The sequence below is a fragment of the Bemisia tabaci genome, chromosome 1, assembly GCF_918797505.1.
Source record: "Bemisia tabaci chromosome 1, PGI_BMITA_v3".
NCBI lineage: Eukaryota > Metazoa > Arthropoda > Insecta > Hemiptera > Aleyrodidae > Bemisia > Bemisia tabaci.
Window position 1 is genome coordinate 1939555 of NC_092793.1, and position 24741 is coordinate 1964295.

A 24741-nucleotide genomic window follows, 5' to 3' on the forward strand; every position below is an offset into this window, starting at 1 on the left:
GAATAGGGCCTGGCAAAGAAAAAATTGTGAGCTAGCCAAATTTTGCTTCTTTGGGTTCAGTTAAACTCTCTGATGTCCCACAAAAAAGTCCCCAAGATTTGGAGATAAGCTTCCCGATTTGGGGAGGGGGGGGAGGGCCCAAAATGGCCCCAAAAATCGGTTTTTGCATAATATTTCGAAAAGAACTTAGATTACGGAAAAATTTCAAGACATCGATTTTGTTCCTGACAAAATTCCCTACAAGAATCATGGTTAATTTTTTTTAAATAAACTGGAAGGCTACACCCCCTGGCCGCTCCACAGCCCAACCCCCTGGTTTTTTCTGTCATTTTATGACGAGAGCATCACTAGATTTGTTTTTAAATACATTATTGTTGTTATTTTCATTAATACTCATGAAGTTCTTTCGGTTTCACTGATGAATTCTTATTTTTTTCTTCTTTTTTTCATAGTAGCTCACAGTATTAGTTTCTTCAGACGTGTCAACTGATACATTACCTACAATACATTTTTTACTTTCTTAATTGTTCGATTTTTAACACAATCATTTTCAGAGTGGGAATTATACATATTAGTCAAGTTAAGTTTGGTTAAGTTTTTTACAAATTAGTTGAGGTAGAAAAGTTTCGAATGTTTTTGATTTCAGGACCCAGCCTTACTTGAGGATGGTGTTTTGGAACAAGCAATTAATAGTCCGTTGACTACGACCCCAAAATGGCATAAACCCTGCACTTTTTGATTGGAATATGCCGCTTTCAGGGCTCATGGGTGGTACCCTCAAGAGTGATTCTGGAAGGGGCAACACTCTGAGACCCGCGACTGGAGCAAGATGGCGGCCGTTAAAGTCCGCCATTTTGGTTTTTTTCAAAGCGCTGTCTTTCGGTTGCTATTGATCCGATTTTGATCAACTTTTTTTTAAATGAAAGGTAATTTCCAGGAGAACAATTTTATTTCGAATCAATTTTGCTGTTAGTCTTACATTTTTTTTCTAACGTGGGAAAAACTAAAATGTTTCAATTTTTTGGAAATTTTAAGGTCAAATAATTTTTTAATAGGCTAGAAAATGGATATTTTGCCTTGTTTGACAGAGCCGTAGAATTGCCTGACCTTTAATTTGATACCAAAACGATTTTTGTGCGATAATAAATTAGCGCGTGAGAGCAATTTAAGTGTTTCGCGCTTCGCGCCGTAGGACCCGTTTCGGAGCTCTAGACGGCCGACGCGACCCTTCCATGCGCTGTATCTCGGTTGCTGTGCGATGAATTTTAATCAATTTTCTTTTATAAGCAGTTATACTCATGGAAAACCAGCTCCTTAGACAATTTTGGCACTAACATGATAATTTTTCAAAATTTTCCAAAAAAAAAAAAAATTTTCCGGAAGAACAAAAATTTTGTAGTTAGATAATGCCTAATGGGCGAATAAATATGAGTGTTTCGGTGTTGAAAGTAGACGTAGGCTTGATTTAGGTTTAATTTGATACCAAAACCAAATTTGTGCGATGAAAAAAAAACCCACGAGAGCAATTTAAGTGGAACGCGACGGTGCGCGTCACACGGCGCGTGATCCGTATGGGGTCGTTGGCGCCCTTCACTGCCGTGTAATTCGGTTGCTACCAGATCCGTTAAGATCATTTTGTTCTAAGAAGCTTGAAGAAGCTGAAATTACAGCTTTGCCTCATTGGACGGATCCGGAAAAGTACCCTTAAGTAGATTGATTTGATACCATCATCATCCCTGCGTGACCAAAATTAGACCCGTGACAGCAATTTGATTTCATTCATAAAGTTCATCGCATTACTGTAGGATATCATAGTGGAACAAACAAAATGATGCGAGTATCCTCGATACGAGCTAAGGTGATCCTTACTTATTTTGAGGCGCTGAATTCAGAAATGACCTCTATTTTTTCCTATCACTCTCCAGTTGTCCGGAAATGCCGATTTTCTCGGAAAATGAGCACTTTTTGCCATTTTTGGGACTACAACCCCCCGCATAATGTAACCATAAAATTTTTCTAGAGTACAAGATACGTCCCTTCTGATGTACTTCAAGCCGCTGAGTTCAAAAGTGGCCTCTAAATTTTTGCCCATTACCTCTCAGTTTTCAAGAAAAGGTACTTTTCCCCGGAAAAACGAGTAAATTTGACGTATTTTTGTCATTAATGCTATTTTTTTTACATTTCTCTGGACCCGTGAAAGCGTTATTCCTCTATAGGTATTGTTCGGTATGTAGTAATATAGTTTCGAGGAAAAGGTAATGAAGATGATCCTGCAAAGGCATTGAGGGTAAGCGTTAGTCTTAACCCTCTCACATTTCTATATTTTGAACTGTTCAAGCCAGCTATGATGGTGTATTGAGACACAAATCGACTTTTCCTGAAAAATGGAGGGCATAGGGAAAAAAAGAAGGTCATATTTAGATTTTGCACCCATAAATTTAAAGCAATACTTTTCACCGGTCCATGAAAATTTATATAATGAAAATTGCATTCATGAAAAATAAGTTAAATTAGCTTATTTTCCTGGGAATAGGAGTATTTCTAGGTAGCTGGAGGGTGATAGAAAAGAGTCGAGGCCATTTTCGGACTCAGCAACTCAAAATACACGCAGAAGATATATCTTATAATTTATCGTATGAGTTACAGTTTACGTATGTTAGACAGGGTGTAACAGTCGCGAAAACATTGAAAATTCCAAAAATACTATTTTTCTCGATTATACTCAACATTTTCAGAACAATGGTGAGTGATATAACAAAGTCCTGATCCCATATTTGAGTTTTTTAGCTTTTTTTACTCAAGAATCAATTTATAACGCATGAGAAAAATTATTTAAATTTCCCTAGTAGTGGGTACAGTCCAGGAAAGCATGTTTACACCCCTGTCAGCCCGGAATGATCAAATCTAAGGGGGTATCAGAAACTAGTGGACGTCCAATTCGGGTTCAATGAATCTGAACTCATCAAGCCAGACCCAACGTACCCCTTGTCCCCCACGTAGTCAACGGACTATAATCGAGAGACCTTGATTAGAAACTTTTGTGCAGGCGTTTGAGGGGCACTGGGGATTCCTATGGATGAAAGTTCTCGATCTTTCTGATTTTTTCTACCATAGATATTGTTGAAACTTTGGAGGGTTTTAGAATCCCACCAAAAACATTTCAATGTAAAGATGAACCTTCAAGCTAAAAATATGAGCATTTGTCGCCCCAAATGCAGTGATATCCCACAAGATAGACGCTGAGTAAATGTCATTAATATTAATTTAAAGCTCCTCCACTCTTCAATATTAATATCAGGAAAACGCAAAATGTAAACAAAAACAAAAAAAATTTAAAAAATTAATACAAATTTGTCAGTTTTTTTGTAGGGCAATGCCAATAGTACAAGAAAAATTGATTAATTTGAATAGTTTTTTAAATTTTTTATTTTGTCTATATTTTGCGTTTTCTAGATAATAAAGTTGAAGGGACGAGAAAATTTAAATTAATATTAATGAAATTCACTTGGCTTCTACTTTGTGGGATATCACTGCAAATTGGGCAACAAATGTTTATATTTTTAGCTTAGCGGATAGTCTTCATACGGAAATGTTTTTGGTGGCAAATCATGGAGTTTTTTGCTGAATTTCACAGATGAATAAAAAGAAAATAACGTCCAGATTTTTTAAGATAGATTTTGTTTTCAATTGAGGAGATGTTTGGAAACTTTACGAATGGTTGATAGTTTTTTGATTAGCACTAAAAGTTTTGTAAAAAATGCAACATAGCTATTTAACACTTTCAAAGCAAAGCTTTAAATCTACAGACGTTCAACATTATTGTTTTTATTCAAGAATAATGTCAGGCAGGACATGTCTCAGAGTCAATTTGACCAGTTCGTTTTCAGTATCCTGATAGACAAGGTGAGCAGCTTTGATACAGTAATAGTTACTAGCAGGCTGTCGAGTCATGTTCATGTGGTTTGATTCTTGATTTAGCAAAATGATAGTATTCGCACATTTTTCAAAGCAATTTCTGTCATCAGAGCTTGCATTTGGTTGGTTTACAATCAGCCACAAATCAAGTAAACATTAATCTCACTCAATGAGGGAAATAAAGCACAACTCATGGGCTACTAAGCCAGCCGGACCAAAAATACCCCCTGGTACCAAGTTACACAAAATCGATTTAATAGGAGCTGAGATAGCATTTTAGGACCTGTTCACCATCTTCAGTAGAGAATGAGAAATAGATAGTATTTATGTAATATTATTGAAGCACTGATTCAAAAGTACAGCACTTACTGCAGGTAAATGTAGGAATAAGAAGAATCTATTTTAAGATCTATAATCTTTAATCTATAAGAAGAATCTATTTTAAGAAGATTTCGAAATTCCAAGTTTCACAAAAATTGATGGAACATGAGCTAAGATAACATTTCCGGCGACATCAGCCATCTTAGATTTGCAAATATTGAAAATATGAAATAAATTCGAGTTGCCCGTCAAGAAATAACCCCCACCCCCGATACCATGTTTCACAGAAATTGATAGAACATGAGCTTAGAAAGCATTTCAGGCCACGTCCGCCATCTTGGATTTGGGACCACCAAATTTTCCTTTTTTTCGTTTTTCTTATTCACTATCCGCGCCCACTCAAGAGGGTTGTTATTGGTTTTCTCGGCCGAAGGCCGCTACCCGCTACCACTTTTCGGGCATAACGCCCTGTAGGAATATCCCTTTTTCATGACGCCATCAAATTTTCCATCTTTTAGATTTTTTTTATTCACTATCTACGTCCACTCGAGAGGGTTGTTATCCTTTTTCGTGGCCGAAGGCCGCCACCTCTTTTCCGGTGAACAGTATCATAAAGTGAACGCTGCACCAATTATGTTCTCTCTTTCATGGCGCGGCTCCAATACAAAACTCCTTTAGTAGTTTGGAATATGAGTCGCAGTCGAAACTCGCAACGCGCCCGCTGCAGTGCCCGTATCGCAGCTTGGTTTCGTGGTTTTGTCACGGTTCCATTGCGTCCTTTATTTGAACAGCCCATCATCAAAACTCCTGAGGTCGTTTAGTAAGTGGACCCCTCATTGCTACTTTCCGTCTTTCTGCTGCATTTCATTAATGGTCCATTTCTAAACTGCCAAAGAAGTTTACTAAGTGGACCGTCACTTTATTGGATTATTTCGTTGTTAAATTAGTGAGTACCCACCATGGACCAAGAGAATAAATAAGAACCCCCGACTCCAGTTAGCGGCAACACTAGCGGTGCCTGGCAGAGGGTCTAATGAACTGAACCGACGATTAAGTTCTCCAGTTCCATGTTTCCATGCACCACCTATTTAGACTTGTCACTCAGGGATCAAGGAAATTTCTAGATCTTCAAGGTCCTTCTGAGGTTCTAAAGAGTTTAATGTGAGAAGTTTCTCATTTTTATTTCCATCTTTATAAGTCTTCGGGTACATAAACTGGTAATAATGGGATGTGTCTTTTCTAACCTTTTTACTCAGTAGCAACTGCTGTTGAGAGAGCAAAAGGAAGTGTGTATGTAGTGTGCAGTAGTATTGTACTTTTAGCTGAAGGCGAATCTTTGTGAAAATGAAATCTTTTTAGAGAGAAATAGTGCCGTACTGATAAAGATCAGCTGAGTGTCACAAAATCAGAGATACTTGACTTTAAGCCCTTAATTTGATTATTGGCAAGTCTCTTTGATTCTGCCTCAGAAGTTGACTGAATCATCAAATTTGCTTGTGTTTTGAAAAGATACTTCAAATCAAAGTCTTTCACATTGACCTCTGCAGAAGGTATGTATCTATACTACAGTGAAACCTCGCTAAGTCGGTTTCCGGATAAGCCGGTTACCCGCTTTAGTCGGTAGAATCGCCCGGTCCCGTTTATCACCCATATAACACAATGCTAAATAAGTCTCGGTATCTCGGTTTGGTCAGATTCTGAACCCGCTTAACTCGGTGAAATTTTTCCATCTCGACCTGTTTTTCTTCGATCGTCACCCGTGACCAAGCGTAGGTAGTGTTTCCGTGCGCGGTGCGGGTCGGGTCAAGTTACGCCACGAAGGGTGAGCGAATCTCCGAGAAAGCGCAGCGCAGTGCGAGAAACGACATCGGAAATAGAGAGATAAGGAATCAAAAACACTCGATAACGACACGAAAGATGAGATAACAGTAGAGAATAGGATATCTGATACCGCGTGTTATCTTATCGCGCGTGTGAAAACACGCATGCATAATTAAGCAATTTCACGCATCGATGAGTTGACAGGTCAAGTCGGCACCGGCCCCTCTCCCCCTACCATCTTGCATTGCCCTTCCCCGCTCCCCCCAGGAATCTTCCGCAGAGTTTTTCGGAGATTTTAGCGAGTATTGATACGTTGCATTTTCAGTTCAACGACCCGCCATAGCGGGTGGCCGCGGCGCATCACCGCGCGGCATGCCGCGTGGGGTGCGCGGGGGGTGATACGCAATGGGGTGCCGCGGCACCCCAACATACGATTAACCCGATGACTTCATGATGCCCTGACACTTACAACACGCAATTTCAAGTGCATCTCATGAAATTTTACTCTTTAGTACCATTTTCTTCGATCAAATGGCTCTCCTAAACACTCCTACAAGTCACTCTACACGCACGTTTGCGTTTGTCCAATTTAGGGCGCGAAATTTGAAAAAGCGCGGCAGGAAAAGTGGCAGTCCGCGTAAGTCGGTAACCCGCTTAACTCGGTAAATTTCCTCAGTCCCGATGAAAACCGACTTAGCGAGGTTTTACTGTATTTCATTAGTTTGCTAAAATAAAATACATTAAATTATCTGAGTAAAAGAATCATAAAATTTACAACGAACATTGCATGGAATACTACCTACTGTAGAGGTACGATCATGGACCACTGTGACGTTAGTTTACTGCACCCTCTGCCAGGTTCGCTGCAGACACGCGGTAACGGGTTTAAATTGGAAGTTGTCCTTATTTATTCTTTTGACCCATGTCCCCATCCGGAACCTCATCTCCTCTCACTTCTCCTGAATGTGCGTAAAGGGGGGGAGGGGTTGAAGATACAGGTTATGTTCAGGAACAGTTCCATATACTAAACTATTTCCCAAAAAAGCCTTGGTTTTTTCTATTGCCCATCAATGTTCCAAAAACACCAGTGTTTTCGGTGCCAAAAATTGCATTATCAGGAACAGTGAAAAGCATTACTTTGACATGGGACACACACTTTCCTGTTTATATTGAAATACTAAGTCTGAAAATGACCCTGATTTATTTGTGTTATGCAACAACCTACCAGAAAAAGGAATTTTTCATGGAAAAGTTCCTTTTTTCTGGAGGAATCTGGATTCTTAGAAAAATTGGCTATTTTTGAGAAATGACTTGCATCTATTTTTGACTCAGCACACAGTAAAACACTTATCACTTGTCTCCATAATTTTTTAAATGGGGATAAATGGGCTAATCATGCCATTCAACAGAGAAAACCACCTCTTCAGGCAAAATGAAGAAAATTTTGTTTACATGTGATACATGCTTTCCAATGTATCTTGAAATGCTGAGTCTACAAATGACCATGGTTTCTCTATAGCATGCACCAATTTTTCAAAAAATTGAATTTTCCTCGAAAAACCCCGCATTGAAGAAAATCTCAATTGTTTTTAGAAAGAGGTGGGTAAAGAGAAAAAATTGAGGTCATTTTCGGACTCCCAATTTTTTTTTTTTTTTTTTTTTTTTTTGCAGAAATGAGTGATTTTTTTCAGCAAAATAAGTGCGGAGCTGACACATATTTTTCACTAAAAAAATTGGCCGTTTTTTGTTTAAACGGGTATATTTTTTCTACGTTTTGCACTGCAGTTTCCCACTTTCAAAGGGAGTTGCAAATTTTTCATTAAGAGATTTTAAAATCATCCCGGCAGGTAGCGGTTTGGGCAATAAGGTAGTGCACAGCGCCAGAAAGCGCCGTAAAAGCAGCTCTTGTGTATGCACAATGTCAAATTTTTCCTTCATTGCAGAGAAAATTGAAAGGTCAAATGTTTTTTAGTATACATATAACCCTCATCATTGGGAAGGTCCAAAATCAGGTTTCTCATGACTTGCTTCAGGTGCAGAAATATTTTTGAAAAAGTTTTTGAATTTGGGTCTTGGTGTTACAAGAAAGTTAATTATTTGCTGGACTGATCAAATGAAAATATTTAGAGAAAATATAAAAATCCATACCTCCTCAGGTGTCAAAACTTTACCGTCTTCATCTAATCTGAAAGTTTTACAGAGCACTAATCTACTATACACAGAGGTAAAGTCTCTCTCTACTTCCCTATTTGCAGCTTCCTCGATGAAAAGCCAAGGATGGCAAGGACCACCTGAAATACAAAGAGAAATTTACACCTTTATTTCAAACTGTTCATAAAAATGTAAGAATTGGCTCACTAGAGGCGTTGTAAGATCAATTTTTAACTTTCGCCGCCCAATTTCTCCACACAGGTATTCAAGTAAGTATCTTCTGGAATCGACAACTTGTAAACTGGCATACCATTGAATTTCCTACTTTTTTACAAATATGAATTGAGGATTATTATTAAATTATCAATTCCCATTGAACTTCACATGAGTTCCTAGGACCTCTTGCCGAAATCATACGCTGAATTTGGCAGCTGAATGTGGAAATCAACAGCCATCGCTCAACGGCTGAAATTTCGCAAATTCGAGTTATTTTCATTCAGATTTGTAACAAATCTATTCCAATAATTCAGAAAAATCCGACATTATCCGATGGTCGCTGAGCCTCGCTGCTGAATTTTCAGGAAAAATTCAGGTATCGGACCGATGACTTCCACGTTCAAGCCACACTCAACACCCACATTCAGTGAGTGATTCCGGTGTTTCACTGACCTAAATTTAAGAACTTTTTTCTGCATTGAGTAAAAAAGCCTTCTTTATACACAGATGCAAGGATGAACCTTTGAACTGTGAAAAAATCATGGCATTTGACTACAACTGCACTTTAATACATTTGCCGGCTCTAAAGATCATACCATTATTGCTGTAGGAAAGCAAAAAGCTAATAGTGGGGCCAATAGCTGGAAAATGTCATAAGAATCGTGCACTTCTGAAGAATGCATGAAATTATTAGGGATTTGTCTCGACCTTATGGACATTCGATTTAGACGTAGACCCCAAAAATCTGAGTCCCCTAGGAGGGGAGGGGCAGGGGCGCCGGCCGTTTTGAGACAGATCCGCGCGCTGTGCTGCCTGCCCCGGGATGCGCGCGGCGGTGCAGTATGGTGTTACCGACGAAACAAACGCTTGCCTTTGTTTAATCTCAACGGTGCGCAGTTATAAAAATATTTATGAATATATATTGTACTACTTAAATTTGGCACCGGCAAAAATGTTGAGTTTATACCCATTCACATTTTGGCAAGAGAGTTTGGCATCTCAAAATCAGCAACACTCCTATTTTTTCACTCATTGACCGGGTGTGATAACACTTCTTCCTTTGCCGGATATGGTAAAAAGTCTGCCTAGCAAACATATTTAAGAAACCCAAAACTTACTAACACTTTTCAAGAACTAACCGAAATGCCAAGAGATCCTCCCAACTGCACGAGAGGGTAGAATTTGAAGTCTTCATGCACGACAAATTCTCGCATCCCGAATATCTGTTGACGCAGCCCGTAAAGAACTATCTACTAAAAAAAAAAGATGTTTTTTGATTGGCTTCCGCCAACTCGTGCGGCTCTTCATCAACACGTTTTAAGGAGCGCCTACCAAGCTGGTTACTGTTTTAGTCAGTGCTTTGTCCGAGAGCCAATTCACATGAAAACACGAAAAAATATGTGATAACGTGAGACGGGAGTCATTATGGTCAACTAATCCAGAGGCGTCCATCACCTGCAGAAAACTTTTGAGCTGCAGTTGCAAAAGTTGCGACACGAATCGATGCAAGTGCAGGTAAGCATCTTCGAAACCCCATGCAACTACCCCATTGCTATGCAATTGCGAAAATGGCATAGAACACGAGAGCAACAGCACAATCATTGAGGATCATGATGAGCCACTGATTAATGAACACATTTGGTTTAAGTCCATTCAAAAGCCACTTTAAAAGTTCCATCGAAAAAATTGACACTTCTAAACTTTCGCATATTATTAATTAAAATTTTTCTAGGATCATACTCTTAATTATAAATCTAACTGAAGTACTTCTGAATTCACAGTAACAATGAAAATTCCATTAAATTATTATTAAATAAACAAAATAGTCATCAAAAATATTTGGAAAAATTTGATCAACATAGCCATCTCACAAATAAATTTCATACATTCAGTCTCATAGGAATCAATATATTGTGTCTCTGACGAAGTGGAAATAATTTGCTTAAGATACAACCTGCATGAGAGTTTAACACCTGTTCTAATGATTGAAAGCTAGTCCATAAATATTGGGAAAATTTAACTAGGTCTCTCTTCATTTTTTTGGTCGTAATCTGATATAAGTCGTCCTGCAAGTAAAACAAAAACTTGACCAATTTTTCTTCCAGAGTATCAGCCAATGTTGAAACCTCAGGCGGTACCGGTACCGGTGCCGATGCCGCCCAAATGATTTGAGGGTGTGACATATCGAACTGTGACAAAAAATAAAAAAATTTACATTGTTTAAATGGGAGAATTCGCAACTTTACCACGTTATATACAAAAACCTGGACCACATTTCCAAAAAAAGAATAGATCGGGCTCATCTAGAGACAATTGGTGGTCGATAGCCGCAAAAATCATGAAAATCGGCCCGGTAGGTGCCACAACTAAGCGTTATCAGAAATGAAGGTTTAGGAGGCTTAAGAGCTCATAGTATAGAAGATTACCTACGAAAGTGAAGCCTTATTTTAAAGGTATTTAGGGAGTGCGATATATTCATAATTATTTTCAAAACTGCGCATCGTTGAGATTAAACAAAGACAAGCGGTTGTTTTTTCAGTAAAACCATACTGCACTGCCGCCCGCGTCCCAGGACAGACAGCGCAGCTCGCGGATCTGCCTCAGAACGGCCGGTTCCCGCTCCCCGTCCCTCGATGGTTTTTCCCGTTCGGCGCCTTAAATATAAATCCCACAGAGAGATTGATAGGAACTAATTTTGCTCTTGATAAAATTTCACATCGTCGTCTTGCTGTAAAAAATTACGCTCACATCAACTGTTCGGAAGTTGGGCGAGTTCAAATAAGCGTCTAATCTGGTGTCCCCAGCTGTTTTAATCATCATAATCTGAGAAACATGGGCAGATAAATTTTTTTTCTCATTTTCCACACTATTGTTGACTATTACATGCTATTTTCCACTTTACTTGGACTGAAATAAAAATTTAGGAGAACTTTGAATATGCAAATTGCCTACATCTGTCCCAAATTTGCGTGTCTCCCATGCCTGGTTCTTGACTTTAAATCGATGTTGCAGCATAACTTGAGTGATTATTTGAGAAAACTTTATCAAAGATGATACGTAATGCTTTTGAATTTGAGAAAAAAAATATGTCAATTTCTTTTTTGCTCCATCAATAACTTTTTCACGCGCTAGAATCATTGTCCCAAGAAACAGTCAGCAACAGTCAGGAGAGACATGGCAACGATGTAATAAGCTCTAAATGATTGCTGTACCGTTGAGGTTTTTCCAAAAACGACTTTTTTTGTTTCGATTGAATAGTTCACACGTCGCAGATGGCAAAAATTCTGAAATTCACACATTTTTGTGCATGATTAACGCCATTAACGATGCCAAACAAAATGCTATACACGATAACTAACAGGGCGTCAAGCATACACACACACACACTAATATCAGCTCGTAAAATACTTTCGAAGTGTGCGTTAGGGAAATTTTTTTCTTATTCCGATACTCTAGGATGAGCTACTAAATAATCCGTGAAAAAAAACCACCAAAATTGTCTTTACTATTAGAGATAAGCTTAAGAAACAGCCTATTTCCATTCTGTCCTGTTCCATCCTGTCCCATATGTTTCCATCCTGTCCCAGTGTCCCAGTTTAATGGGACAGAGTGGAAAACTGTTACAACTGAGACTTGCTTGTTTAAGCCCTGTAGGCACTCTTTTCTACCGATTTAAGTGAAACCCGGTAAGTAGGCGGGGGTATTTTTCGATGGGAAACTCGAATTTTTAGTCGAATTTTGAAAATTTGAAAATCCAAGATGGCTGACATGACCTAAAATGCTATCGTAGCGCCTAATCAACTGAGACTTGTTTGTTTAAGCCCTGTAGGCGCTCTTTTCGACCGATTTAAGTGAAACTTGGTACATGGCCTAAAATGCTATCTCAGCGCCTAATCAAACGATTTACGCGAAACTTGGTACCCGCGGGTATTTTTGGATGGGGAACTCGAATTTTAGTCAAATTTCCAAGATTCGAAAATCTAAGATGGTGGCCGTGGCTTAAAACACTCTCTCGGTGACTATTTAATTGATTTTAATGAAACTGGAAAATTTTAATAGGGGTTCAATAGGGTTTCTTATGTATCTTAGGCTACGAAATCGAAAAATTCCTGGGTTTTTTCCATCGTGCACAGATTCTCCCGGAAAATTGACTCTTCTGGAAAAGCTAGATTTTTAAGGAAAATTCCGATTTCTCCGGAAAAATTCTGGACTTTCCCAGGATAAATCGCATTGATACAGGTAAATGGAGATGTTCTTCAGAATCAGCGCCAAAAATCTACTCCGAAACCATTGGCAAATCTTTGGAAAATAAAAAAAAAAAAAAAAAAAAAAAAAAGTTGACCGATGTAATTGTTATGTAAATGTAAGTCCTCAAACTTTTCCTGGCTTTATCTCCACTTCAGCGGGTACACGCCCACTCGAAGTTTTAAAATTCGGTGTTTTTGATCCATTTTGTACTGCAATATTCCAAGAAATAAAAGCTTCTTCTCGTGTTAAAGGAAAACGGTCCGCATTTTGATAAACAGACGGAGCTGTCTAAAAGACAAGCAGAATAAGCTCCAGATATCTTTCATGACGGATGAATTTTTTCTCAATGTTTATGGTTCTGCAAGATATGAAAGGGTTACATGTTTTCAATTATGCTTTAATTTAGTGCTCGACGATGCTTTAATGAAATTGTGTTCAATTTTCAATTAAAAGTATTATATGTCACCTCTGAGATGAAAATTTGGGAAATCAGGCAAAATTAGAGCAAATTTTGGGAAGTGATACACTTGACGGTGGAAATTCGGGTTTAAACCCAACTATTAAGCTCGACGAGCTATATTTCCTAAGTCTACACCTAATGATAGTCAAAATAAAGTTTGCTTCGCCCAAAAATTCACAAAAAAATTTTGGGAGGAAATAGAACCTGGAATTAGACCCTTATTTGAATTCACCCAGTTATTCAAAATTTGGGGGCCTCCCTGCCCCCCCCCCCCAGGGAGCGCAGATTTTTGGGGTCTATATCTAAATCGAATGTCCATAAGGTAGAGATGAATCCCTGAAAATTTCATGCTTTCTTCCAGAAGTGCACGATTGTTACGCTTTCCGGCCCCCCTACAATAGGAACCCATGTGCACTACGGCTATAGCTTTCAAAAATGAGAACTCGAGAGGCTACTGTTTCTGATTCAGAGAGGACATTAAGAGACAAATTTCAGGCTCATTGATCATCGTCAGTCTTGGATATTCATCTCTCTCCGAATCATAGGTATCATCATAACTGTGGCTCCTCTAGTTCTCATTGTAGATGTAGTAGAGACAGCTTCATATTACCACTGTGTACCCAGAATTCTCTGAATTTTCGTCCTGATGAGTGGTTCAAACTGCAGCTGCAGTAAAGTGCCATGATTTTATTTACATGCATGAAAGCTGCTTACACAACGCTTTTTGGCGCTCTGTGATACCGAGCTGCTAAAGTCCCCAATTCTCTCAAAGCCTTTCAGAAATTTGGCACTCCCTCATTTCCTCTAAAATCCCCTGTCACCACCCGATCACTGGGCATCCCTTTTGTCTCCTCCCAGATAAAACCCAATCAAGCATCTTCTTCGGCAGCTTTTCTTCCGTCATCTTGTTAACATGACCAATGACCATACCAGACATGCTGCTTGGTCAAGATGTCGAACACGATGTCATTTTCGATTCCCATGATCTGACGCACTATTTCATTATGGACCCAATCTATTTTAGAAATTCCTGCCAATCTCCTCCAGAAATCCATCTCCGTTGCTCTTAGCATAACTTGTGTCTGTTTCTTCAGCTACCAAACTTCGCATTTATATGTAAAAATACTTTTGACCACAACGTTGTTAATTCTCCTCTTGTTCTCTTTGGAAATTCGCTGATCCTGGAGGATTCCATTGAGTATCGCAATGGCCTTTCTCTCTGAGGTGTTCCTTTCCTTGATAGCTTCATCCATCTTTCCATCCTGGATCAACCTCACCCGCAAGTACTTAAAGTCCGCGCAGCCTTTCATCTGCTGCCCATTCGCCAACTCAATGCTTTGATAATCACCTCCCAAAGTTTGGATGTACTTCACCTCAGATTTGGATGTACTGACTTCTAAACCCCACTTCTGATATTCCTTTACCAACTTGCGCTTCATGTACTCAGCATTGTCTTAATCTTACGCAATTACCACATAGTCATCGGCAAAGCAAATAGTAAACAGAGTTTCAAAATCACCCAAGGGGACACCCATCCCAGCACATTTTCTCTTCCATCCTTTTAGCACATACTGTAGATACATTTTAAATAAAGTTGGTGACAGACAAGATTCCTGTTTTACACCCTCTGTTACATAAAAACCTTTAGAGAAGTCCCCTTGACATTTAATTTTAGTATAACTCCCTTCATAAAATTGCTTGGCAGCGTCAATCAACCCCACTAAAAGGACGAGTATCGTTTCGGGCCTTTTCCAGCCCCACCTGGATTTTGCTGAATGTTTCATATTTTCAAAGTGCTAGTCCTAGGTAGACTCTATGCCAAATATTTTACCGAACGGAGCCCGTGCATAGGTGCAGCAGCGCCTCAAACCCAAAATCCTGGCATCGAAAAATCGTTATTTTCGTTGACTTTTTCAACTGTTTTCACTCTTCCAGCAGATGATTCATACATATTTTTTGGCTTACTTTCCAATTCTAGCTCTTAAAAAGGCCTCCAATGAGTTGTAAGGGGCCTTACGGTCAATTGTTGCCATTTGGGACCCATTTTTAGGGTTTTTTTCAATTTTACACACGTAGAACTCAATTTCAACTAAGAACCGTGTACCTTTTTGAAAAGAACGCAAAGAAATGAATAAACAGTGTTCAGTGAAACTTTTTCCTAGGTTGCCAAGTTTTCGAGAAAAATCGTTCCAAAGAGCCAAAAATGGTAAAAATTCGATAAATTGCCACGCCTACGGTTCAAAAAAGTGGGCTCGAGTCATAGCTCATCCCGACGTTGCCAGCTCTCCATACAAAAGGGTGGTTTTGTATGGGGGGTCCGGTTCGTCTCCTCACATTCCCCACTCTCGGGTAAATATAATCTTGCAAAGATTATATTTCCACCGAAAGAGAGAAAAGGGAGGTTTCGGGTAGGCTGCCAAAAGAATTAACTGCTTTGTTGTAATGATTGCATGCGGATGTCAAATAACCGCGTTCCGGGTGTTGTGGACGATGGTTCGTTGAATAGAAACAGGGAACTTTCGGGACTGAAAAAAAAAAAAAAACTGTGCGAGACCTGGTTGAGATGCCATCCCAAGTACACGTTAAGATTACAAGAGAAATAATTTGAAGTATTTTCAATGAAGAAATTTTAACAGAGAAATAGTTCTAAGAACAATCTTCAAGAACAGCAAGAAATTAACTAGAAACTAAAATTATTTAATCAACTATTTAATTAATCAGACTCAATTAAAAACTTATGAGTATGAAATCATTCTAAAATCTAATTTTTTGAGAGAAAAAAAAAATACAATCTTTTGAGCTCAAGTGAAAAATTTGAGCAGAAAAAAAAAATTAGTTTTTGGTCACGAATAAACTCCGAGGAATTTAATGATCGATGACGCGATGGTGTAGAGTTCTGAGGAAAAATACGTGGAGACAAAACGACTGAATGATCGACCCTTCTGGTGAATCAGCGTCTTAAATTCCTAGTACCTATTCCTAGGTACTGCGTACCTGATCGACTTCTCCCTGGGGAAAAGACAAGCGCCTCCAACCATGTAATGTGGTGGAAAGGGGGGGGGGGGGGTTTGGACTTCCTATATGTGAGTCGCTATCACTCTCCCGAAGGCAGCAACGGCGGGTACTCACTATAGAGAGCCTTTGGGGTCTTATCCGCACCCTAGAGCGGTGGCCTCCAACTACGACAGCTATCACTCTCCCGAGGGCAGCAACGGCTATAGTAGGTGCAAGGGTCACTCTAAGTTACGGATTCTCCCGAAGAAATGAGGGTAACATCGTGAAATGTTCCATTTGGTTTATTGCTTGGTTCAAAAAATGCGGGATGACGCTTCAACCAAGGATGATGGATATATAAGTTTACGACTTGAGCCGGAGCTCGGGTGGGTAAGGTACAACTTTTATATTGACGTTCGTAACAGCTCTTTCCCGTATATACAACATATCAAAAAATTATAGTTGTACCTGGATTCCAACGATGTGAACATTGACTGGGATGTCGATTTTTGTGGCCTTTTTTTTACTTGAAGGTAGCTCTTATGAATGTTTCTTCGCCACTCTCCGTATGTAAATAACATATGTATTTTTCTTTGTACTTTTCATATCTGGCCATTAAAATGGCTTCCCGTGAATTTAAAAGGCCTAAAGGTCCATTGTTGCCAATTCTTACCAATTTTTAGGGGTTTTTTCAAGTTTACATGTCTGAAGCTTAATTTAATCTAAAAACCGTGTAGAAAGAACGTAAAAAAATATATCCATTATGCGCTTCGTCACTTTTCGCTACGTTGCCAAATTTTCGAGAAAAATCGTCCTTAAGTGCCAAATATGACAAAAATTGGATTAATTATCACGTCGAAGATTCTAGGAAGTGAGTTATGACTTTCATAAGGATTGTGGGACACTGTGCCCACGCAGTTTCTGTTGTTCGGTATTTGGCCTATAGCAGGCATCTTGAAAACCAAGGACTATCTCGAGGTTACAGGAATATACCCGTGAGTCGGAGTGAAGGATGAGGTGGAAGCTTCTTAAGGGTTCGTTGCGTCACATTCACCTGAGCCATTGCATGTTCGGTGAGACACATTGAAATTTTCCATATTGGATACGTTATTTGTTGAGAAAGAAAACTTTCCTAGAATCTTTGAAGTGATAATTAATCCAATTTTTGTCATATTTGGCACTTAAGGACGATTTTTCTCGAAAATTTGGCAACGTAGGGAAAAGTGACGAAGCGCATAATGGATATATTTTTTTACGTTCTTTCTACACGGTTTTTAGATTAAATTAAGCTTCAGACATGTAAACTTGAAAAAACCCCTAAAAATTGGTAAGAATTGGCAACAATGGACCTTTAGGCCTTTTAAATTCACGGGAAGCCATTTTAATGGCCAGATATGAAAAGTACAAAGAAAAATACATATGTTATTTACATACGGAGAGTGGCGAAGAAACATTCATAAGAGCTACCTTCAAGTAAAAAAAAGGCCACAAAAATCGACATCCCAGTCAATGTTCACATCGTTGGAATCCAGGTACAACTATAATTTTTTGATATGTTGTATATACGGGAAAGAGCTGTTACGAACGTCAATATAAAAGTTGTACCCCACTTTTTTGAACCGTAGGCGTGGCAATTTATCGAATTTTTACCATTTTTGGCTCTTTGGAACGATTTTTCTCGAAAACTTGGCAACCTAGGAAAAAGTTTCACTGAACACTGTTTATTCATTTCTTTGCGTTCTTTTCAAAAAGGTACACGGTTCTTAGTTGAAATTGAGTTCTACGTGTGTAAAATTGAAAAAAACCCTAAAAATGGGTCCCAAATGGCAACAATTGACCGTAAGGCCCCTTACAACTCATTGGAGGCCTTTTTAAGAGCTAGAATTGGAAAGTAAGCCAAAAAATATGTATGAATCATCTGCTGGAAGAGTGAAAACAGTTGAAAAAGTCAACGAAAATAACGATTTTTCGATGCCAGGATTTTGGGTTTGAGGCGCTGCTGCACCTATGCACGGGCTCCGTTCGGTAAAATATTTGGCATAGAGTCTACCTAGGACTAGCACTTTGAAAATATGAAACATTCAGCAAAATCCAGGTGGGGCCGGAAAAGGCCCGAAACGATACTCCTCCTTTGATTTTTGCAAGTCTTCCCAGAGTTTCACTGAAGGCACTCTGTCATACGCCTTCTGAAAATCCACAAAAATTAAATACAGCTCTTGAGTTACAGCAATTTGCTTTTCAGTGACTAGAATAATAACAAACAGGTGACCTATTGTAGACCTGCCAGCTCTAAAACCAGGCTACTCCTGAGCTTCATAGTCTTTATATTCTCCCTCCATCTTCGCTTCTGGTACCTTCCCTTACACTTTACTTCATGTCGCGGTTACTGAAAGCCCCCAGTAGTTACTGCAATCGTCCTTTCTGCCCTTTTTATTGATGACCTTGATCAAGGACTCCTTCCACCCCCCTAGTACCTTCTCACTTCTGATGCATTGCGGCATCAGTTTTCTGAGGTACTGGAAGAGCTTGAAAGTCCCATATTTGACGAACTCAACAGGAATTCCACCTGGTGCTTGCCTGGTGCTTTGCCATTTTCCAGCTCTTTGACAGCTTTAATTACGTCCCTGATTTGCATTTCCAAGTTGTTGAAAGTTCCACTGTCCTTGTTATTATTTTGAAAGTCTGGGCGCCTTTCCATCAGAAGGTTTCTAAAATGATCCTCCAGTTCCTTAAGTGATACCAGAAATAAGAGGTCACGCCTAATGTCTCTGCATAAACCTCTTGAGACTTTTTCTTCCTCCTGGGTCGGTGTTGATTCTACTACAGTTGCTTTCTCAAGCTTCACTCTTCTTTCTTGTTATGAGGCTCCTAACTTTGGACTGAGCTTTCCTGCAAGCAACTTTACCTTCGTCCTTGTTAAACGACAGGAAAATTTGATGATTTGCCTCTTTAGATTGATCTCGTCTTTCTGCTGAACAGAACCATGTGCAATATTCAAACTTTCCAGTGGAGTAAGTTTTGCAAAAACCATTAGCATTTCTTCCCTAATGGACCTATGTTGAATTTCTGCAGCTTGTTGGGAAGCCGACAAACTCCTCTAATGATATATGTTGCCAAAACTCTTGAAAAATTATAGAGTTAACTAAATTTTGCAAGATAAAGGGAATATTGCAAATAGTTTTGTCAGACTTAATGCACGAGCCGCGATAATGTATTCTGTTGAACGGAACTATGTGCAGAAAAAATATTCTATACCAGATTCTCTGCTCCTGTTCGATCGATTTTGGTGAAACTTGGATTTCTAGTCAACTTTCCAAAATTAGAAAATCCAATATGGCGGATGTGGCCCAAAATGTTATCTTGGCACTTGTTCAATCTTTCTTGGGTAGTGTGATTTGGTACTCTGCAATGTATTTTGATCATAACTCTGAATTTAGGCTAAATTTTCAAAATGAAAAAGATCCAAGATGGTGGATGTGGCCCAAAAACTATCACCAGCCCTTATCCGACTGATTTATGTAAAATTTAGTATTATGGGGCGTTTCTTCAAAGGATAATTGAATTTGAGGTCCAAGTTACTAACACGTAGATGTCCAACATAACTATTTCAGCACAGTTTTGAACCATTCATGTGATTCTTCATATCCAAGAGAAATTGGCAACAAGGGCATTCAAGAAATCTACAAACATAGAACCTGCAAGGGATACATTTCGCTGAGTGAACTCTCACATCACATTATATTGTTACCATTGTTAATTTTCTTTTCTTCTTTTCTTTTTCTTCTTTGAGTAGTGAGTTGGGCGCAGTGGAGAGGATGAAATTATCATTTTATCATTTTTCTAGGGATGAAATTATCATTTTGACCAAAGAAATTCTGTTGAACAAAAGGAATAAAACTATTATTTTGCAACCACAAAGTGTCTCGACTAACCTAAAAATGAGGGTCTTTTCATTCCATGTTCAAGGATTTGTTTCAGTGCTGGACAAAGATTGCCTCTTATTAGATGCATGATTGTTTCAGAAACTGAATCATCTCCGGCACTAGAGTACAGTTTACTTCGCTCATCTAGAAGTTCGACAAATTTAGCAGGAAACCAGCCTGAAAACAGAGTAGAGAAAAATTTGCCTGTAAATTATCTTTTTGCTTCAAAAGCAGAGACAAATTGTTCGACAACAAACTATGATCCAAACTCGCTCCACTGACGCTGATCAGAAACGACCAATCAGAGTCACCAGCAGGGAGGAAAGTGAGGCCTGATTTAACTACTTAGGTCGGTCATTGCGCATATCCCCCTGCCCATCCATCCCCTAACCCCTCACCCTGTCCATCGAGTTAATGATGTAAAAAGAACCTAACCTGGCAGAGAGAATTCTAATTGCAATTACAAGCGTTCGCATGGGAGTACTGCAATTTTTTAAATTCAGTTTATGAAATAAAAAAGGGCAAATTTGTTTATTAAAGGTGTTCATGGACAAGGATAGGTATTTGAGTTCGGATTACTGAAAATAATATGACTGTAATAAATCCTTCCAAGTTTTAATTCCCTACTGAAGTAACTAGAATTTGCTTCGGAGTAACATTGTTGCTGCTGTGAACGAAAATCATACCAAGGCTCACGTGCTAACATATTGAGAAAAGGAACGATATACTTCCAGTTGGCAAAGTATTATTTGGGCCGATTTTATGAAACGGGAGAATTGAGGTTTCCTACTTTTAAAAAAAAAAGTTCTTTAAAGTATGAAAACCAAACATTTTTTGAGGCCATATACATCCATCTAGGGGAATATTATCTTTTTCACACGCTTTCAGGTTTTGTTTGATAGTGAAAAGAGTTTTATGGTCAGAAAACCGTGTTCAGTTGTAATTATGGTGACGCTGTGTACTTGTCCTTAACTTTTCATGGTTTTAACTTTTACACATTAAGAAAAGCAAATATCTCTTTGAGATTGGTAGTTTTATAATAGGAAATGCAAGAAACATCCGTTGGTACACCAGATGAGGAGTTTTGGGTGATGGAACGTAAATTTCCTAGGTTCTTAAGGTATTTTTCTTTTATATTCTCCATTGTCGCAATAATTTTTTTTTCAAACATCATTGACGTAAATTCTTGTCAGATACACTCCTAAGACTTACAGAAAAATTCCCTAAATATTTCTTTATTGATGAAGTCAACAAAATGAGCAGAAATAAAGAAGTCACCTGAATTACATACGCGCTATTAGAATTACAAAATCATCATTAGAGCTATCAAATGACGCTGAGTTTCCCCGTTTTCACGAATGAACACTTGTACATGCGCTAAAGTATGTCCGTGAAAGTATGTACTTACGCTAATGTGTGTATGAGAAAATAAGTAGGATAAAGTATTTTCTATTTTTGTGTAGAAAACTCCTGCTTAGTACTCCATCATCTATAATGTCGTGAATTTTGCCCTGACGAATGACAGTTTTTGATATCCTTTGGATAAACTCCTTTTATTGATCAAAACAGGATGAACTTATTGATTTCTACAGCAGAAAGTGGTTTTCTCTACTGATAGCTATCGTCAGAAAGGGGTCGTTCATAATATACGTAATGTTGAAAATGGATATTTTGACTCCCCATTCCCCCCTATCCCACCCGTATATAATGCAGGAATGTACCTCCGTAACACATTTTCTAACGCTCTGTCCAACCCCTTCCCCTCATGTTAAGGTTTTTTTCATGACTTTTGATGAAAATTTGCCACTTTGGGTCACCTTGGGGGGGGGGGATGTTTCATCAGTCCCACTCCCCCTTCTTGAACTTTTGAACCGTTTAAGATACAAAAACTAAACTTTGGGCATATTTCTGTCTCAGAGGGGACCATCTTCTAATGGTTTCAAAATATCGGCCCCTTCCTTCAGGGAGGGGGGAGGTGGGGGAGCCCCCAACTTTTTTTTTCAAATGGTTAGGTACCTTGTGATACCTCATTGAAAAGAACATTAAAAACTAAGAATTTGAGCGCAATCCGCAAATCAATATCTAAATTTTTGACCGGATTGTGATACGTCTAAAGTCAAATTTGATCTATTTTTAAGAAACCATAGCTCCCGTCCAACTTATCACAGGAAAAATATTTAAACGGAAAAATTTACCAAATTGTAAGCACTTATAAGAAAAATTCGCAGGAATCACTTCAAATTAATTTTAAGGGGGATTTTGAACTAGGGGTGTTCAAACGAATGCTTGCCGGAGCGCTATCAGTAACATCTCTTACCAAAATTGGTGGCAGTATGTATCAACAGTGGCGATGATATCGTTAACAGCCCGCCTTATCGGAGTTTTGAGAGCTCGCACTCAATGCATTGTTGCCCCATGTGTCGATTTGTCAGACTGCCTCGCGCGGCAGCGCGTAAAATAGATGTACAAATGGCAACAGCTTATTTTCGTCAGCTCCGAAAACTCAGATCACTATCGGTAAGAGCGCTCTTATCGTAACTTATTCTTAACGGAACTGTTTCGGTAGCTTACCGACAACCGATAGAACACCCCTATTTTGGACTCTCAAATACGTCAGTTCCAAAGTCATACGATTTTCCTGTAAAATAAGCCGATTCTTCCTGACTTTGCCCCAACATCATGTCGGCAAGTTCAAAATTAGTTCTACGTTACGTTCTACACGGTAAAGTTTAAAAAAATGAAAAAACGATCATAAATTTAATCACATTAAAGTCTTAAAGTGTTTTTGAACTTTACCCCGATATTTGGGGACTTGGGAACGTAGTGTTGAACTGGTTTTGAACTAAACGAGATAAAGTTGGGGTAAATTTGGGGAAAATTGGTTCATTTCGCGGGAAAATTGTATAAATTTTCATCTGATGCGTTTAGGGGTTAGAACCCCCCCTCCCCTAAAATTGGTTTGAAGTGATTCCTACGACTTTTACCTAAAAGTGCTTATAATCTGGTATCTGGTAAATTTCCCCATTTTAAATTTTTTCTGCAATAATTTTAACCAGACTTGTGATTTTTTGAAAATAGGTCCAATTTGACCTTTGACCTATCATAGCTAGGTCAAAAATTATGATATTGATTTGCACTTTGCGTCGAAATACTTAGTTTTTAATGTTCTTTCCAATGAGGTATCACAAAGTAGGGATTAGGGTTTGACAAAAAAAGTTGGCCCCCCCAACCCCCTGAGGGAGGGGCCAAAATTTTGACCCCCTTAGAAGATGGTCTCCTTTGAGGTAAAAACATTCCCAAAGTTTCGTTTTCGTATCTCTAACGATTCAAAAGTTATAGGGGGAGGGGGAATTTTAGAATACCCTGTATTCATTATTTCAAGTTTTATTAAACAACTAGAGTTTTATGTGCATAATTCAGCACTGAATATTGCTACTTTAGCTTGTACTGCACCTGTAATGCATTCACCACCTTCCCAGAGGGGAAGAAGGTCCCCCTTCCCAATGAATGCCACGTATTTTATAAACGGTCCCATATATTGTAGTAGTTTTTGGTGACGCTTGTAGTCCCAAGTGATGTCACCAGAAGTTACGTTTTCGCACAGATACATTGCTCGTGCAAATGCAAATGGCACCAAGAGCAAAGTAAGGGCGGTCATGTTATCATGTCATGCATATCTGTTAGAAATGAAAGATATTCTGATAGTGAAATGAAATTATGCAGTTTGAGAGACATTGCCAAAATTCCACTGAATAAGTGTGACACTCGATTTTTCAGCTAACAAACTTATTTTTAGCAAGTAATAAAACATGAATCCGATTAAACTGAGCTCCACTTTGCTTGATAAAACTCACTGTACAGACAAAAACAAAAAAAAAAAAAAAAAAACGCATAAAAGATATCGGCTGGACACAGCAGAGGCAAAAAGCAGAGCGTCACCAGAATTACCTGAGACACGGTTGCACATCTTACAGCTCACCTAGCGCCAGTCTACTTTAAGGAGTGCACTTAAGATTGTCATTTCATCAAAGTTGAGGATATGACTGAGTTAAAATATCGTCTCCGAAAAATCTCATGTGATGGTGAATGCATTTTATTCGCTTGAAAAGTTAGAAAAGGACCCCGGTTACACGTCACCAGGGGTTACATTTCTAACTTCTCCCTTGAAAAAAATTAGCTTAAGACCAGTTAAGAGGCTGACGCATTTTTCCTAGTTTCCTGTTTCACTTAGAAAGAGGAAACAAAAAGAAATTTGTTGAAAAACAAAAATTGACGAAAGGATGACGAGGTTACACGAATTCTCCTGTTAAATAAAATCGGCTCATACCCGGTTGTTTTCATTTGCTGATAAGAATTTTCTTCTATCTTATCTATCTATTGCTCGATATGTGCAGATATGTGTTAGAATTACTCAGTTTCCTTATTTCTTTGGATGTCATCACGATCAGGCGTCAAAAAAATGTAGGGAGCGCCACCGCAGTGTTTGATTTTTTGGTCCACGCTATTAGAGTCCGTATAGCTCCACGTTAGTCCTTGAGCTTTTATGAAAGTTAAAGGAATTTCTGTTTAAATCGAAGAGTCATAAGTTCTAGCAATAACATTCTTCTTCCTATCCACACTGAAAACGACGTGAAAAGTAATTTGTGAAGCTCTGAAACTTGATCCCAGAAAAAAGTAGGGTTAAGCGTGATG

The 24741-nt window shown here is 38.7% G+C and overlaps 1 protein-coding gene across 4 annotated transcripts in view; it reads right to left on the reverse strand.

Moving 5' to 3' along the window:
- LOC109037219 (small G protein signaling modulator 3 homolog) overlaps positions 1-24741 on the reverse strand; it is a 74354-nt gene that overhangs the window by 14265 nt on the left and 35348 nt on the right. For 2 of the 4 annotated variants that reach the window (XM_072299307.1, XM_072299343.1), the window contains exons 13-14: positions 20059-20226; positions 8206-8348 (exon numbers count right to left, since the gene is read on the reverse strand). In XM_072299307.1, coding sequence (XP_072155408.1) covers positions 8206-8348; positions 20059-20226 — 311 coding nt within the window. Of the gene's footprint in view, positions 1-3543; positions 5123-8205; positions 8349-20058; positions 20227-24741 lie in introns of those variants that run through there. The other 2 variants (XM_072299415.1, XM_072299365.1) reach the window with 2 other exon arrangements.